General features: G+C 32.7%; 1 protein-coding gene across 2 annotated transcripts; it reads left to right on the forward strand.

The window, feature by feature from the left end:
• Positions 1–3,397: 3,397 nt before the first annotated feature.
• LOC104602692 (basic leucine zipper 19-like) lies at positions 3,398–7,832 on the forward strand. 2 transcript variants are annotated; one of them, XM_088897394.1, is made up of 4 exons: positions 3,398–3,506; positions 3,619–3,745; positions 7,141–7,374; positions 7,618–7,832. In XM_088897394.1, the coding sequence occupies exons 1-4, from the start codon at positions 3,453–3,455 to the stop codon at positions 7,638–7,640; spliced, it is 438 nt and encodes a 145-aa protein (XP_088753520.1). In that variant the 5' UTR covers positions 3,398–3,452; the 3' UTR covers positions 7,641–7,832. The 2 variants fall into 2 exon arrangements, with proteins under 2 accessions (XP_088753520.1, XP_088753519.1); XM_088897393.1 differs by lacking the exon at positions 7,618–7,832 and having other exon boundaries at positions 7,141–7,550.
• The last annotated feature ends 6,110 nt before the right edge of the window (positions 7,833–13,942 follow it).

A 13,942-nucleotide genomic window follows, 5' to 3' on the forward strand; every position in this document is an offset into this window, starting at 1 on the left:
TCAGAAATATTTTTGGCCTTTTGTAGATATTCATTCATTTGCATCGTGCCTTTTCTTAGGTTCATCAACTCTGCATGAAGTTGCATGACTTTAACCCTAGACTGGGAAGCAAATAATCTTTCCAGAGTGCTACAAACAACTCTAGTTGTGGAGCAACCAACTTGGTCTTGTGGTACAACATCCAACTAAGTAACTATAGGTCTTGTTTTATTTTGGGTTGGTAAACTTTTGCCCATCCACTTCAATATTTTGAGATGGACACGAGAGTGATCCATCTGCATATCCAATCAGATATGAACCATCTAATGCTGGCAAAATTTGTGACCTCCAAAGCATATAGTTATATCGATCTAGCTTCATAGTGACAAGCTGACCAAGATTTGTAGCGGACATGCTTCCAATCTAAAGTCGCCTAGTTTGAGTTTAAGAGATTGAAACAGGGGAGGTCGAAGTAGAGCTGGTGTTACTAGCCATGGTAACCTATGGCTTTGATACCATAAAAGACAATGCAAGGAAGAAAAATATTGGACGACTTTATTGATTTAATTGAATTACATATATAGATACAAGTAGTTGAGTCCTAACAAAACACTTCATTGATGAATGGATGAGGATAAGCATGAGCTGGGTTAACATGAGCCGTATGGATGCATTACGTGTCTAATAGAAGAACAAAACACTGTTTGTTGTTGTAGCAGCAACAAAACCTACAGTTAAATCTAGGATTGATCGATCCATCGGAGCCCATGAAACAGATGAAAGGCTAGGCCTAGGCAGGTTTTTATGCAGCAAGCATTCTGCAATCTGTATGGTCATTGTGGGTCCCTGTGTGAGAAGCTATACGATGGAGTTTTAGGGTTCCTCTCTTTTTCAGATAGTGGAGTTTCCAACAGAGTTCTTGTTGAATCATGGAGTTCGGGATGAGAGATTGAAAGACGATAAAGAGATCGAAGGGAGGTTTTTTTGTCGAGTTTTAAATAAAGTTATTTTTGTAAAATTGTATGTAAAATAATTTATAAAAGGGTACAATGAGCATTTCGAAAAAACTGATGCAAACAGAAAGGAGGTTTTTGTCAAATTTTTTAAAAGTTTAGGAGAAATATTTGTTAAAATAATACTAAAGGGGAGGTTTTATGATTGTCAAAAACTTTAGAGAAGGTTTTTATATTTTACCCTCAATTTTATTTGTATGTACACGCTTCCCATGAACCAAAAGGTTCACCGGATGCGAGCTCGCAGTGTTGTACTATTATGTCAATTGAGCCCAAGGTAAATGGTAAGTTGGTAACAAGTAGACCTAGCTCATATCATTGGCACGAGGCTCCCCTAGTCCACTTTGCAAGTTTAGAGTCCATTAATTCCCACTTTTACTTTTGGGGATCTCCCCTAGTCCGCCAGTTGCTTTTCTTTGGTCTGGATCTGTCCTATATGTGGATCACTGAAACTAGGGCTAGGGCTAGGGCTAGGGCTAGGGCTAGGGCAATCTTCTTCGCCTTTTAACAGCAGGGAGTCCTTGTAAATGATTTTGTCTCTATATAACTGGGGCCACGGATCCTAATCCGTGCTGGTTAAGGGCAGCCTAGGCTGTTGGGAAGATCCATCTCTCTTTCTCTCTCTCACTCTATATTGCAGAATTAAGTGGCCACACCCCACACGACTATAAAATCCCCCATTAGCCAAAGAACATCACAACCAGAACCCTAATCAACTGGAGTGATTAATCGACTCTTACGACATTTCTCGTGTACATTTTGATCACATGGAGCTAGAGTAAAATGGCTGGCATCCAATTGTGGAAATGACAATTTTGGGGCCTCTTTAAATGCAGTCATTTATGGATTTGTCCTGTTATTACCACTTAATTATGCAATTAAAGTAATGTATGTGTCCAAATTCATTCACCCCAGGAGTGAGAAGCCTCATCTCCCCTATGATGCAGTAAGTACTCTTACTTTGAATTTACACAAACACTATTAATTTATTTTTCCCAGGAACAACCTGCTGGATTTGGAAACAACTAATGCCAAAGATAGATAGATAGATAGATAGATATAAGCAGTGAATTCACATACATAATATAAATATATGAGATTTAGAAGCTAGGTGGAAATCCATCACTAGCACACCCCACCATAAGAAGAATATATTGAGATTGGTATTATTAGTTTCGATAGGGGAACATTATAAAAGAAGCCAGATGAACGGATGATTGATGAGACGTATGGGAGAGTAATTGACACGGTCGCAGGAAATGTTTTCTAGTACTTGAGAGATCAGTAGTATATATAGCTGTACTTAACTTTATAATTTCAGAAGGTGAGTGTGAGGAGTGGTGCACGTGTGTGCAGAAAGTAGAAACTAGAAAACCAAGATGGATGGATAGGAGTTCTGGATAGAACTCGAGAGATAGATGCGCACTGGTGCAGTGGTGGTGCGTGCGTTCTGAGTCTTCTGACACGAAATTAAAGTATATACCATACGAGGGTCGGGCAAACAACAGTAACGCTCCATTTCTGCTGACTTGTAAAGTATGTTTTCTGATTCTTTTCCCTTCTCCCTCTTATTAATTTCCTGCTTCATTTTTATTCTTTCGTGGTGATAAAACAGTACACCAATCTACTTTGGACTCTGGAGTATTGGAGTCTAGACTTCCATCATAGAGTGTAGAATGTAGATATCGCCCGCCTTATTAGCTCTATTTTATTTTCCGTAGTTTACTTGTTTTGACGATTTTTATGAGGTGTCCATGCATCATCTCTGTCATATATGGGTTCATAAATAAGAAAAGTAGATATTCTCTGAGCTATTTTTGATACTCGCTAAAATGAACCCTTTGTATTAATTTGTTTAATTTGCAGGCAAAATAGTATATTTTTAACGATGGCGGACGTGAACAATTTGGTGACTTCGGGGTTGCCTCCGAGGAGTCCTGGGAGCTTGATGTTGAACGGAAAGCGCAGCGACAGCAATAATACCGCCACCACCATCTTTCCATCTTGGCTCAGCAGCGTGCAATGTCCCTCATCCCACAGTACATCGGCCAGCAATTCATTTGCATTGATCAAGAGACCAGGAACCTTGAATACTGATGACAAAGTTACTGATCCAACCCTGGAGAATGACAAGAACAAGAAGATCGAGAATTCATTGCCGCAACCAAGTAAAACTCCGAGTTCCGAGAGCATAGTGGCAGTCAAGACGGAGCCCAGTTTAGATACTGACGCCAAAAGGAACAACATGGACCAAAAGATGAAACGGTGGGTCATACGTTTTCATAATCTCTTCATTTTTTTTGTTTTTTTACTTTGTCAATATATGGAATGGAACAAAACTTTAACCTGCTGAAATATTCCCCATCGAAGCTCAAAGAATTAAAAGCAGACATATAAAGAATGTATTTAGCTTTTCATGACAGAATCCTAGCAAATCGGCAATCTGCACATAGATCAAGGATGAAGAAGCTACAGTACGTAACTAACCTTGAGAAGAGAAGAGATTCACTGGAGGTATTACCTGTATTTCATTCCAAGTTTCCAACAATGGAGAGAATGTTTAATTTCATCATTAACCTTAATTTTCCCTAATTTTCTGGTTCATTGTCTTGATCTAATTTTGTAGGCGGAAGTAGCACGGCTATCTCCTCAACTTTTGCGCTACCAACATCAACGCCTACAGCTGAAGGTAGAGAGCACCATATTGAAGCAGAAGATGTCTAGTTTTATGGGAGAGCAACTATTAAAAGAAGGTACGCACATACCAGCCCATCCCATATGTGTATTGAATTGTTTATACATGATACATACATAATATAATTAGGTGGTTCTTCTATTATATTGACTATTCTAATTGGGTGTAGGTCCTTTAGTAAGTTCCGGTCCCTAAACCTATACAAGACCAATGTATCTTACATTTGACAAATTTATTTAAAAGCTAAAAATCTCAAATTCTCACTTTGTATTCATTGCAAAAATTTTTAGCTACTTTGTACATGGAAATAATTAAGCTCATTTTTATGATTAAGCTTTATATATTCAGGTTAAAATTAATCAATTTCCTAATTAGTGGATATATATATATATATATATATATAGGGAGACAGCAAGGTCCGCTAGCTAGGCAGGCTACCTCATATTGAAGAGTTGCAGACTTGCAGCTTAGGGGCTGTTGGGTAACAGCTGAAGTACCTTGTCTTTTTCAATAAATAAGCTTTTAAGAGGTCGTGGGATCCTTAATGGCTGAAGATGAAGTTTGATATATCACTCTACCGTTTAAAATTTTATTATTTAATTATTTTATCAACTAAAAGACAATAAGTCTAGCCATTATCAAATGTCCCCTTAGTCAAGTATTGACATTATATAGAAGAGGTGATGGCAATTAAAAGGTACGTTGAAAAATAATAACATGGGTTACATGTAAATGAGAGTAATGTTTTAAGAGGCTATGAGGTTAGGCTGAAAGTCCTACGAGGCAAGGTAGATCTAGCCAAACTGCCCTTGCTTTCAAAGGTTTCATAGGCTGCATTTGGGAGGGCTTCTATTAAGCACTTTTGCAGCTTAGTTATTGCGTTTTGGAAGCCAAAAGCATCCTTGAAAAGGCACAAAAAGATTTTGGTGAAGTGCTTTTTAACCCCCCAAATCCACAAAACCACATTTAGAAGAAGCCAAAAAATTGGCTTCCAAAGCCCTTTTTATTAAGACGTAACCTGTTTATGAAATGTCAAACCAAATGCTTAAAAAGTGCTTATCTGATAATCATTTTTTCAAAAAGCCCCTTCAAACACAGCCATAATCATTATACGAGGCTTAGATTTTATTTTGAAAGAAGCTTAGCATTTCTGCCTCGGGCCTCAATCTTTAGCTCTAAAAAAGTAGAAAAGGAAGTATTAAAACATAGATTATATATTTTTGTAGCCACATAGGCTACACAATTGGATTTCCTCCTAACAAAATTGGTCCTCACACCCACCTCACACCTTTTGCAGCTGTGCTTTGGAACATACTTTCATTAATAAAAACATACAAGTATAGAGATTCTGGATTTGTGGCTGTAAGGGTCATGAGGTAAGTGTGAGGGAGTTCGTCTTCGGTCAATGCAAGTCCATGTCCACACCATTCGAACAGCCTCTTGCAACCTTGCATTGGGACTATCTCCCCATGAAATAAAGCACATAAGTATAGAGATATTCCCAATGCAAGGCTATAAATTAAAGGTTATTCAAACGGGAATTGCACTAACCAAAGCTGAACTCCGTGTGAGGTGTGAGGACCAATTCTGTGAGGAAATCCGAACTCATAGGCTACTGCTTATTGGTAAGGTTTCTTTTTAACTACAGATCTCAATTTTGCCATCCTTGGATTTTGAATAAGGAGGGAAAGGAAAATAAAAGAGAATAAATGCTAGTCACTTGCTCTCTTCAACAGTGCAATGCTTAGACCAAGTAACTTATATAATTCAATCACAAGCTATTTTATAATTGGGATATATAAAAGCTAATCTGTATACTTAGATATGTAATCATTCAAAAACGATGAATATTTATATGCACTTATTGTTCTTTTCCTCTATATTTTATTAATTGATTATTAAGCTTCTTGTCCTTGTATACTAATTTATACTATTATAAAGTGGATATTTGCCTTGTTTATTTATCTTGCGCACAAGCATAGCACGTGCCTCACACTAGTTATATTAAAAAGGAAAGGTATTGTGTTTTCCTATTCACTTTCTGCATCATATTATCATCTCTCTTTCTCTCTAAACAAGGTTCAAAATACTGCAGCATATCAGTGCATATCGTATCGTCTTTTTTGGGCCAATGATATGTGAAATACTTAGAGTTGGGCAGCAAGATGGAAGAATTAGAACCTTGAATATGACCGCTTGCCCGATGTTACTAAACAAGAAATGTATGTAAATACTACAAACTAGAACTTGGAGGACAATTCGATCTCTCAATGTTATTGTTTTAAACAAGAAATGTACTAGGGTGTGAAACTTTCTTCTTGACTGAAATACCGTTGTTTTTAATTTTGTCATTCTCTAATTGTGAGGGCAAAAAATATATTTTGAACTACCACTACTTTTCAGCTCATTCAATTTTTTCTCATTAAATCTTATATTTAAGATATTAGCTGTCATTATCTATCATTAAATTCTATATTTGAGGTATTTTCTCATTAATAAATTTTATTAATTAGATCTATATCCAATTCTTTTAACAATTAAAATTCATACTTTTTAAAATTGACTCAAAAAACAAAGCCACTAATCTATCTAGGTCATCATAGTTAAATGCTAAAATTTTCAAAAATAGAAATAAATACAAAAAATATAAAAATTATAGAAAATCGTGGGAACATCTCTAATATTATATTAATGATATTAAAGAAAAAATAAGTATGATAAACAATAATCAATAGAAATGAAATACATAATTTAAAACTGACTCAAAATGAAATTGTTTTCTTATTTGGTGATGGGTCAATAGTTCAACCTTTCAGGTCAAATGTATAAACACCTGATGTTATAATTAAATGATAAACACACAAACAAAATACAAAAATTTGTAAAAAAACAAATGGGCACATTTCTGATATTATATATTCATCATATTAAAAGAAAATAAGCGTGATAAATAAGAATTATTTTTAAAAACATAAAAATATAAATGACTTTAGAAAAAAATAATTTCGACATGTTATTATACACATTTGCTAGTTTGGACAAATTAAGGAAAGTTAACAATCATATTTGATAGATTTAACCTTTTTGGTAGCAGCAACTTTTAGTAATAAATCTTTCATAAGTTACTTTCCATCTCTTCATAAGTTCCTCTTATTTTTAAAGTATTAAGTTCTGCTATTTAAGGGGTCCTAACTAGGAAAATGGTTTTGCCGAATTTGGGTCCAGTTTATCTTTTAACATGAATAGAAACTTTTTTCACCCCTAACGAAATACAACAAACATAAAGGACTACCTTACATCCTTAAATTTTGGTCCATCTTATATATCTTTTATGTAGGAGCCATCTAACAATGGGTCCCGATTCTACAAGAGTGGGACAGGTGGCAAGTTATAGGCAACTTAAACCCATAAATGGTCCTATGTCTCACAACCGAGAGGGTTTTCTGCTTGTAGCTCAATTTGAAGCTCTAAAGGAAGAACGTGAGAGGCTGAGGCAACTGTTGGTGTGGCAACAGGAGCAGCAGCACCAGCAACAGAGTCAGAGACAACAGCAGTTGAAATTTCAAGAAAAAGAACAAAAGCGTTTGCAGCAGTTGCAACAACAACAACTACAAGAAGATATGTTTGGGTTGAATCCCGTGCAAAACACTCTCCAAACCAACACTGTGCTTTCGGATGCTTCTAACAGTGAGTGCATTCTGAGTCTGGGGTCTTCTAATATTGGGATCACTTCGTTGCTAGATCCGCTCCACAACTTCAAATCCATGAGCCTAGCTAGGTTCTTCTAATACTAGTGAATTAACTCTTGGATCCACTCAGATTCAATCCCTTGAGCATGGTTTCTTTTAAATCTTAACCATATTATTATTATTATGATAAAGGAACATGATCTTATGGTAAAGTTTCGACTGAATCTTCATCTTTCTCTAGGTGGGTTGCATTTGTATCATTGACGGAGGACCACCAGCTCTATAACACAGCCTGAGTCTGACGGGGGGCTTGAAAGGAGTAGATGGTTAAATTACTTTATGCTATCTATGAATTGTTGGTAACTGGTATTTGTTTTGCTTTATTGTTTGTTATTATTGTTTTAGTGTCATTCTCTATTATTGCGTACTGCTGATTTATTGTTGGTCTCATTCTGTATTACGTTGGTCTAAATATGGTAACAGCTTTCATGAATTACGAATAGTAGTATGATTAATCCAGATGCAACGTCCGACGAGAAACTTTTCTTTATTTCTAGAAAATACGAAGAGAAGCATCTTCTCAAAAATCCACGAGAGTGGTTGAATTGTAGGAGAAATGACATTGTCTTTTACAAATTGTTCTAGATCCATAGTTGATTTTATTTTGGTAAAGCATGCTTAGTTCTGAACAACTTATGGCTTTTAAGAAAATTACTAGATATTTTTGATAATATTTCCGTATTTATATGTTTTTATTCATAAATAGATATTTTCGATACACACTTACAAGTGGCCGAGTAAAAGTATGAGCACGGTTTTGGACTGTATCCAAATTCTTCAACAATGCCAGAAATTTATTCATTCTGGATATGACAGTAACAAAAGTAACAAACAACATAATCACATCATTGTTTCATGACACCTTTCCTCAATGCAGGTTATTTTAAGGGAAAATCCCCGATTAGTATCTATACCAAAGTTCAAAGTGTAAAAAATACAAGGTGTATCGGAAAGGTAATTTTATGAGATGTATCTTGATACACTTTGGAAGTGTATAGATATGAATGAAAAATCAAAATACACATGGATACGCCAAAAAATAAAAAATAAAAATTCCTTAAAAAATATGAACAATAAAAATGAATTTTATGTGATTATAAATAATTTATTTAAACATAAAAACCATTCTTTAATGATTTATATATAAAGTATCGGAATATAGGTGTGTTGGAAACATAATTTTATGAGATGTATCTTGATACACTTTGGAAATGTATAGATATGGATGAAAAATCAAAATACACATGGATACGCCAAAAAATTAAAAAAAAAATTCCTTAAAAAATATGAACAATAAAAATGAATTTTGTGTGATTATAAATAATTTATTTAAACATAAAAACCATTCTTTAATGATTTATATATAAAGTATCGGAATATAATTAGTAACTATTGAAAAATAATAGAAGAACTAAAAAGTATGTGTGTATATATACTAATATTTATTAGTTAATATTTTTTTGAAGTCATTTATTAGTTAATATTTATTATATAGATTTAAATAATATTTATTATGTATACAAGTTAATATATACTTTAATTTTTAATAAATAAATATAATTTGTATTCATCTTATTATTGTATAAATTTTAATAATCAAATTTTAGCATTTGTTAGGATGTTCTCACCAAGGCAAGAAAAGATTACTTTAAGCATAAAAAAAAAAAAAACATATTGTTACGATAACCAATTAAGGTTGGCATAGTGTTTAATTAATTATTATTGTAAACAAATAAATAAGGTTTGAAACTTGTTACCTTTGGTTTGTGATTTTTAACAAGTTATTTGACTTAAATAACATTTAATGACGTATTAAATGCCTTAATTAAAGGTAACTCAAATGAGCATTTAATTAAATTATATTAACATTTAATGACCTCTTTGATATTAATTAGAGAGAAAAGAGATGAATTAAATTTAAATTTGAATTTAAAAAAGAGAGTGAAATTAAATTCAGCTGATACATAATGTGTATCGGGCCTTTCGGGATTGTATCGGCCGATATGGACCCGAATCAATCTAATACAGATGAAAAATACGAAACTATTTAATTGTATATGTTCTACATATTGAAACTCTTCAAATTCGATACGTATCGGTAACCGATACGCTATGAAATTTAAAACCTTCCCCTATACTTTGGGCCTAGTGCCTCTTTGGTCCCCAAACTTTAAAATGCAACAATTCAGTACCCAAACTTTCAAAATGTGCCAATCCAATACCTGTCGTTAACCAACCATTAAGTGGCATGCAAAAGGACACAAATGCCCTTTAGGTGTCATCTAATTTTCTTTATCAACCATCAAAATACCCAAATTTGGTAATGGACAACGATCTTCTCTTGAATGCCAAACACCATTTTACCAACTTCAAGAGGAAGTTGGGAAGAGTTTGAAAGAGAGACAAAGTCCAATCAGTCCATCTGTTGCTTTAATTATAAATGACTTTTTGTCTTTTTTTACTGTAATGTGCACCCAACTTCTTCACCACCCGAAGAACCATGGCATGCATAGCAACTTGTGAGCTCGTGAGAGGGCAGCAGCCAAGCCCGAACCAAGCATTGGCGACTACCTATGCTCTACATCTCTATTTCATCTTCTTAAGGAAGAAGATGATAAATAGTGTTTTATTTTGGCACATTTTTAAAGTTCAAATACTGAATTATCGCATTTTAAAGTTCAGGGACCAAAGTGGCACTAAACCTAAAGTATATGATACTAATCATGAATTTTCCCTTATTTTAAGCTTCTACTTCATTGATAATGTCTAAAATTTCTGCTCTATACCTCCAAGTAGGCCCCTATCAGACGGTCTTTTGTAAATCATATATTTTTCTTATGTTAAATTTTCATATGGCTGCCTAATTTTCAAATGAAAAAATAATCATAATACACTTGATGCCATCTAATCTTTTTTTCTAACTAGTAAAAGTGTACGCACGTTGCACGTGGCCATATCAAATGATGATGATGATAATAGCTAGTCAGCAACCAAATGATCTTACTGGTTGAACCATTAACCTATTTAACCAGGAAAATGAACTCTAATTAAGACATTAATTCTCTTTGTATTTTAGACATTTCTATATTTACTAACAATAATTCTTATTTTTCAAACATATTTTTGTTTAATATGAAGAATATATAATATTAATGCATGTTAGAATTTTTCTATAAAATTTATAAAAAAAATTCTATATTTTTATTTTTATTATTTACTTTATGAGATAATAAAAATTACTTATTTATCAAAGAGGTAATGCAATTCCAATATATTGTTTGAACATTGGTTTTTAATATTGTGGTCAAATTAATTATTTATATATATAGTATATATATTATTTGTATATAATATATATGTTATTTATATTGCATTTTTGTAAACTTTTTATATGATGGAAATAGTTGAAAAAATTTTGTTTTTTATTTCAACTGTTATATTTTTATTTTTCTTTTAATATTTATTACTTTTTTAAAACATTAAATCAGATCATATCAGATTTGAATATCTAACATCTTGATCGGATTCGAATTCAAATCAATATTTATGAGATCTGGTCGAATCTTTGGATCATATCAGATTTGAATATACCCTAGTTCAAATATGATTTGATCTGTTAGCATCCCTACCAAACCACTTGCCTATGATGACCTAGCTAATTAAATTATTGAACCACTTGACATGGTTAGTCGGGTCATGTGTTAGACATTAATGCTCTTTATTTTTTATCCTAATTTTTATCCCATTTTTATCATTAATAAAAATAATTATCATTAATCACACTTTTTTATATGATGAATATATAATATTATAGAATGTACCCAAAATTATAGACAATTTTTTTTACATTTTCTAGAATTTTATGTATTTTATTATTTAATAATAACATCCATTTGACATGGATAAATTAAATCATGTATTCCATTTTTATTTTCATCATCGATAAAAGTAACTCTTATTTTCACATTTATTTTTGTTTAATATGGTAAACATATAACGATAGAAGTGTATCAAAAATGTATGTATGTATGTATGTATGTATTTAATATTCGCTACTTAATTATGACATCATAGATCGATCCATTTAACCCGAAATATTAGATCATTGACCTACCTACCATCTAGATATGGAAATGGTTTCATTTTCAAACTAGTTTTAAATTTTGCGTTTCATTTATATCATTGATGAAATAATTATTATCTATCATACTTATTTTTGTTTATATTATTAGTATATAATATTATAGGTGTGCCCAAAATTGTTTCATATTATTTTTGTAGTATTCTATTTTAAAAAAATTATTTTTAATTATACATCATGAGTTAACCTATTTGACCTGAAAGGTTGAACCACTAACCCACCACCTAGATATGAAGATGGTTTAATTTATCATCGGTTTTAAGTTGTATATTTGATGTCCTTCATTAATAAAATTATGTCTATTTTGTCATAGTTATTTTTTATTATGACAAATATATAATAATAGAAGTGTGTCCATTTTTTCAAAATTTCTTTTTTTATATATTTTTTATATTTCTAAATTTATATTATTTATTTATGACATCATGAAATTATCCACTTGACCCAAATGGTTGAAGTACTTATCCACGACTTAGATGAAAAATATGATTTCATTTCTAGGTTTATTTTAAAAATATAAAATTCCATTCTATTAATAATTATTGCGTATGGATTTATTAGTGGAATTTAATGATGACAAACAAAATTATTTTTTATATTTCTAAATTTATATTATTTATTTATGACATCATGAAATTATCCATTTGACCCAAATGGTTGAACTACTTACCCACCACCTAGACGAAAAATATGATGTCATTTCTATGTTTATTTTAAAAATATAAACTTTTATTCTATTAATAATTATTGTGTATGGGTTTATTAGTGGAATTTAATAATGATAAACAAAAGTATAAATGTTGGATTCAATGAGAGAGAATGTGATTTATTCAATGATTTAAATGTGAGACTTAATGAGAGGTAATTGAATGTACTTAATGATATTCTTTTAATTACATTTTATGTCATTTTAATGGAGATAAACTAAATTCAAGAGAAGGGATATTTCAGTAAAGAAAATTTCCAAAAGCTAATACCTCCTCATTCGCACTTTTATAAGTAGTATAGATATAAATAGATATAGATATAGATAGATACATATAACAAAAAAGTATCCCCTAAAAAGAATCCCCACATATTAACTATCCCTTCTCTTCCTCTACCCCAAATTTGAAAAAAAAAAAAAATGTTATACATGGGTCCTGGTTTTGCCGGTTAATCGGATGGTTAATCCATTCATCCTGTAAAAACCTGTGAAAACCATCATTTAACAGGAACCTAGAAAGGTCACCAGTTCCGGGTTTTCACAGTCCTACTGTCCAGTCTGGGCTGAGTTTTACAACAATGGTTCTACAGCCGATTTCGTTTGGTCTACTTTTGTTGACCTGTTTATTCGATTCAACTCATATATCATAAAAACAATGAAGCAATGAGGCACATTGGTTTGGTTGTCCAAATTAAAATGTTAAACTAAGTATATAGTTGCAGATATCCAAGTGCTGATCATGACCGTCCATTTAATTCACCAACACGATCTCATGCTTAACAATTTGTAACTATAGTGGACTCTTCATTTGTAGAGCAGTGACATTTTTATTCATTTGTAGAATCACCACTATTTAAGGGATTTTGGATATATTAAAATACGTCTGAACAATAGCTACGTGTGATGGATAGGGTAGTGAATGAAATTGTTCGGGTGATGGTTGAGCTGGTCAAGCATGTCACGTGGCAACTTCCTTGGCCATTCTTCTCTCAAGCCACGTTGACACCACGCATGATTAAGAAGGAATATCTTGCACGGACAAGGAAGTGGACTCCACCGAGGAAGAGGAAACCTCCCGAAGATCTCGGCAGACGCTCTCATCTCAATAACCCTGAAAGTCCTATCCATCTGGGAAACAAATGCCCAACTATAAATAGGTATTCCCCAGTCGAGGTAAGGGACTTTTGGAATAACTCTTTGAATATCTTTCTACACTATCACTTCGGCCCAGACCACCACTATTTCAACATGCTCGACCCGATCATCTCTTTCTTTACCTAACTAACTTGAGCGTCGGAGTACCTACTCAGGGAACAACTCTTCAGGCCTCCAACATTTTCTCTTAATTGCAGATCTCAGTGCACGGCTTCATCCTTCCACCTCGACCTCGTCTAATTGGCAAGATTATCAAATTGTGTCCTTGGTTCGGAACAACTCAAATCGAACAACATCAGAAATATCTCTTACTGAAAGACATGGACAGTTTTTGACTATCAATATGGTGAGGGGAGATTTTAGATAATTTCCCAGAATAAAAAAAAAAAAAAAAGTGCAAACGTGCATTTTCACATAAACTGAAGACAGGTGCATATAAAATGAGAATGTGCTTATTACTAATACATCTGGACTCAAATTTATTACAACAATGATTTCAAATTT

Source organism: Nelumbo nucifera, chromosome 2 (assembly GCF_055504915.1).
Source record: "Nelumbo nucifera cultivar China Antique chromosome 2, China Antique-T2T, whole genome shotgun sequence".
In the NCBI taxonomy this organism is placed as follows: Eukaryota; Viridiplantae; Streptophyta; class Magnoliopsida; order Proteales; family Nelumbonaceae; genus Nelumbo; species Nelumbo nucifera.

Bases quoted from the DNA above. Each gene is read 5' to 3' on its own strand.
- LOC104602692 (XM_088897393.1), top strand. From the start codon at position 3,453: ATGAAGAAGCTACAGTACGTAACTAACCTTGAGAAGAGAAGAGATTCA. The intron at 3,507-3,618 runs GTATTACCTGTA...CTAATTTTGTAG, and splicing joins AGAGAAGAGATTCACTGGAG to GCGGAAGTAGCACGGCTATC. The intron at 3,746-7,140 runs GTACGCACATAC...TTCTGCTTGTAG, and splicing joins AGAGCAACTATTAAAAGAAG to CTCAATTTGAAGCTCTAAAG.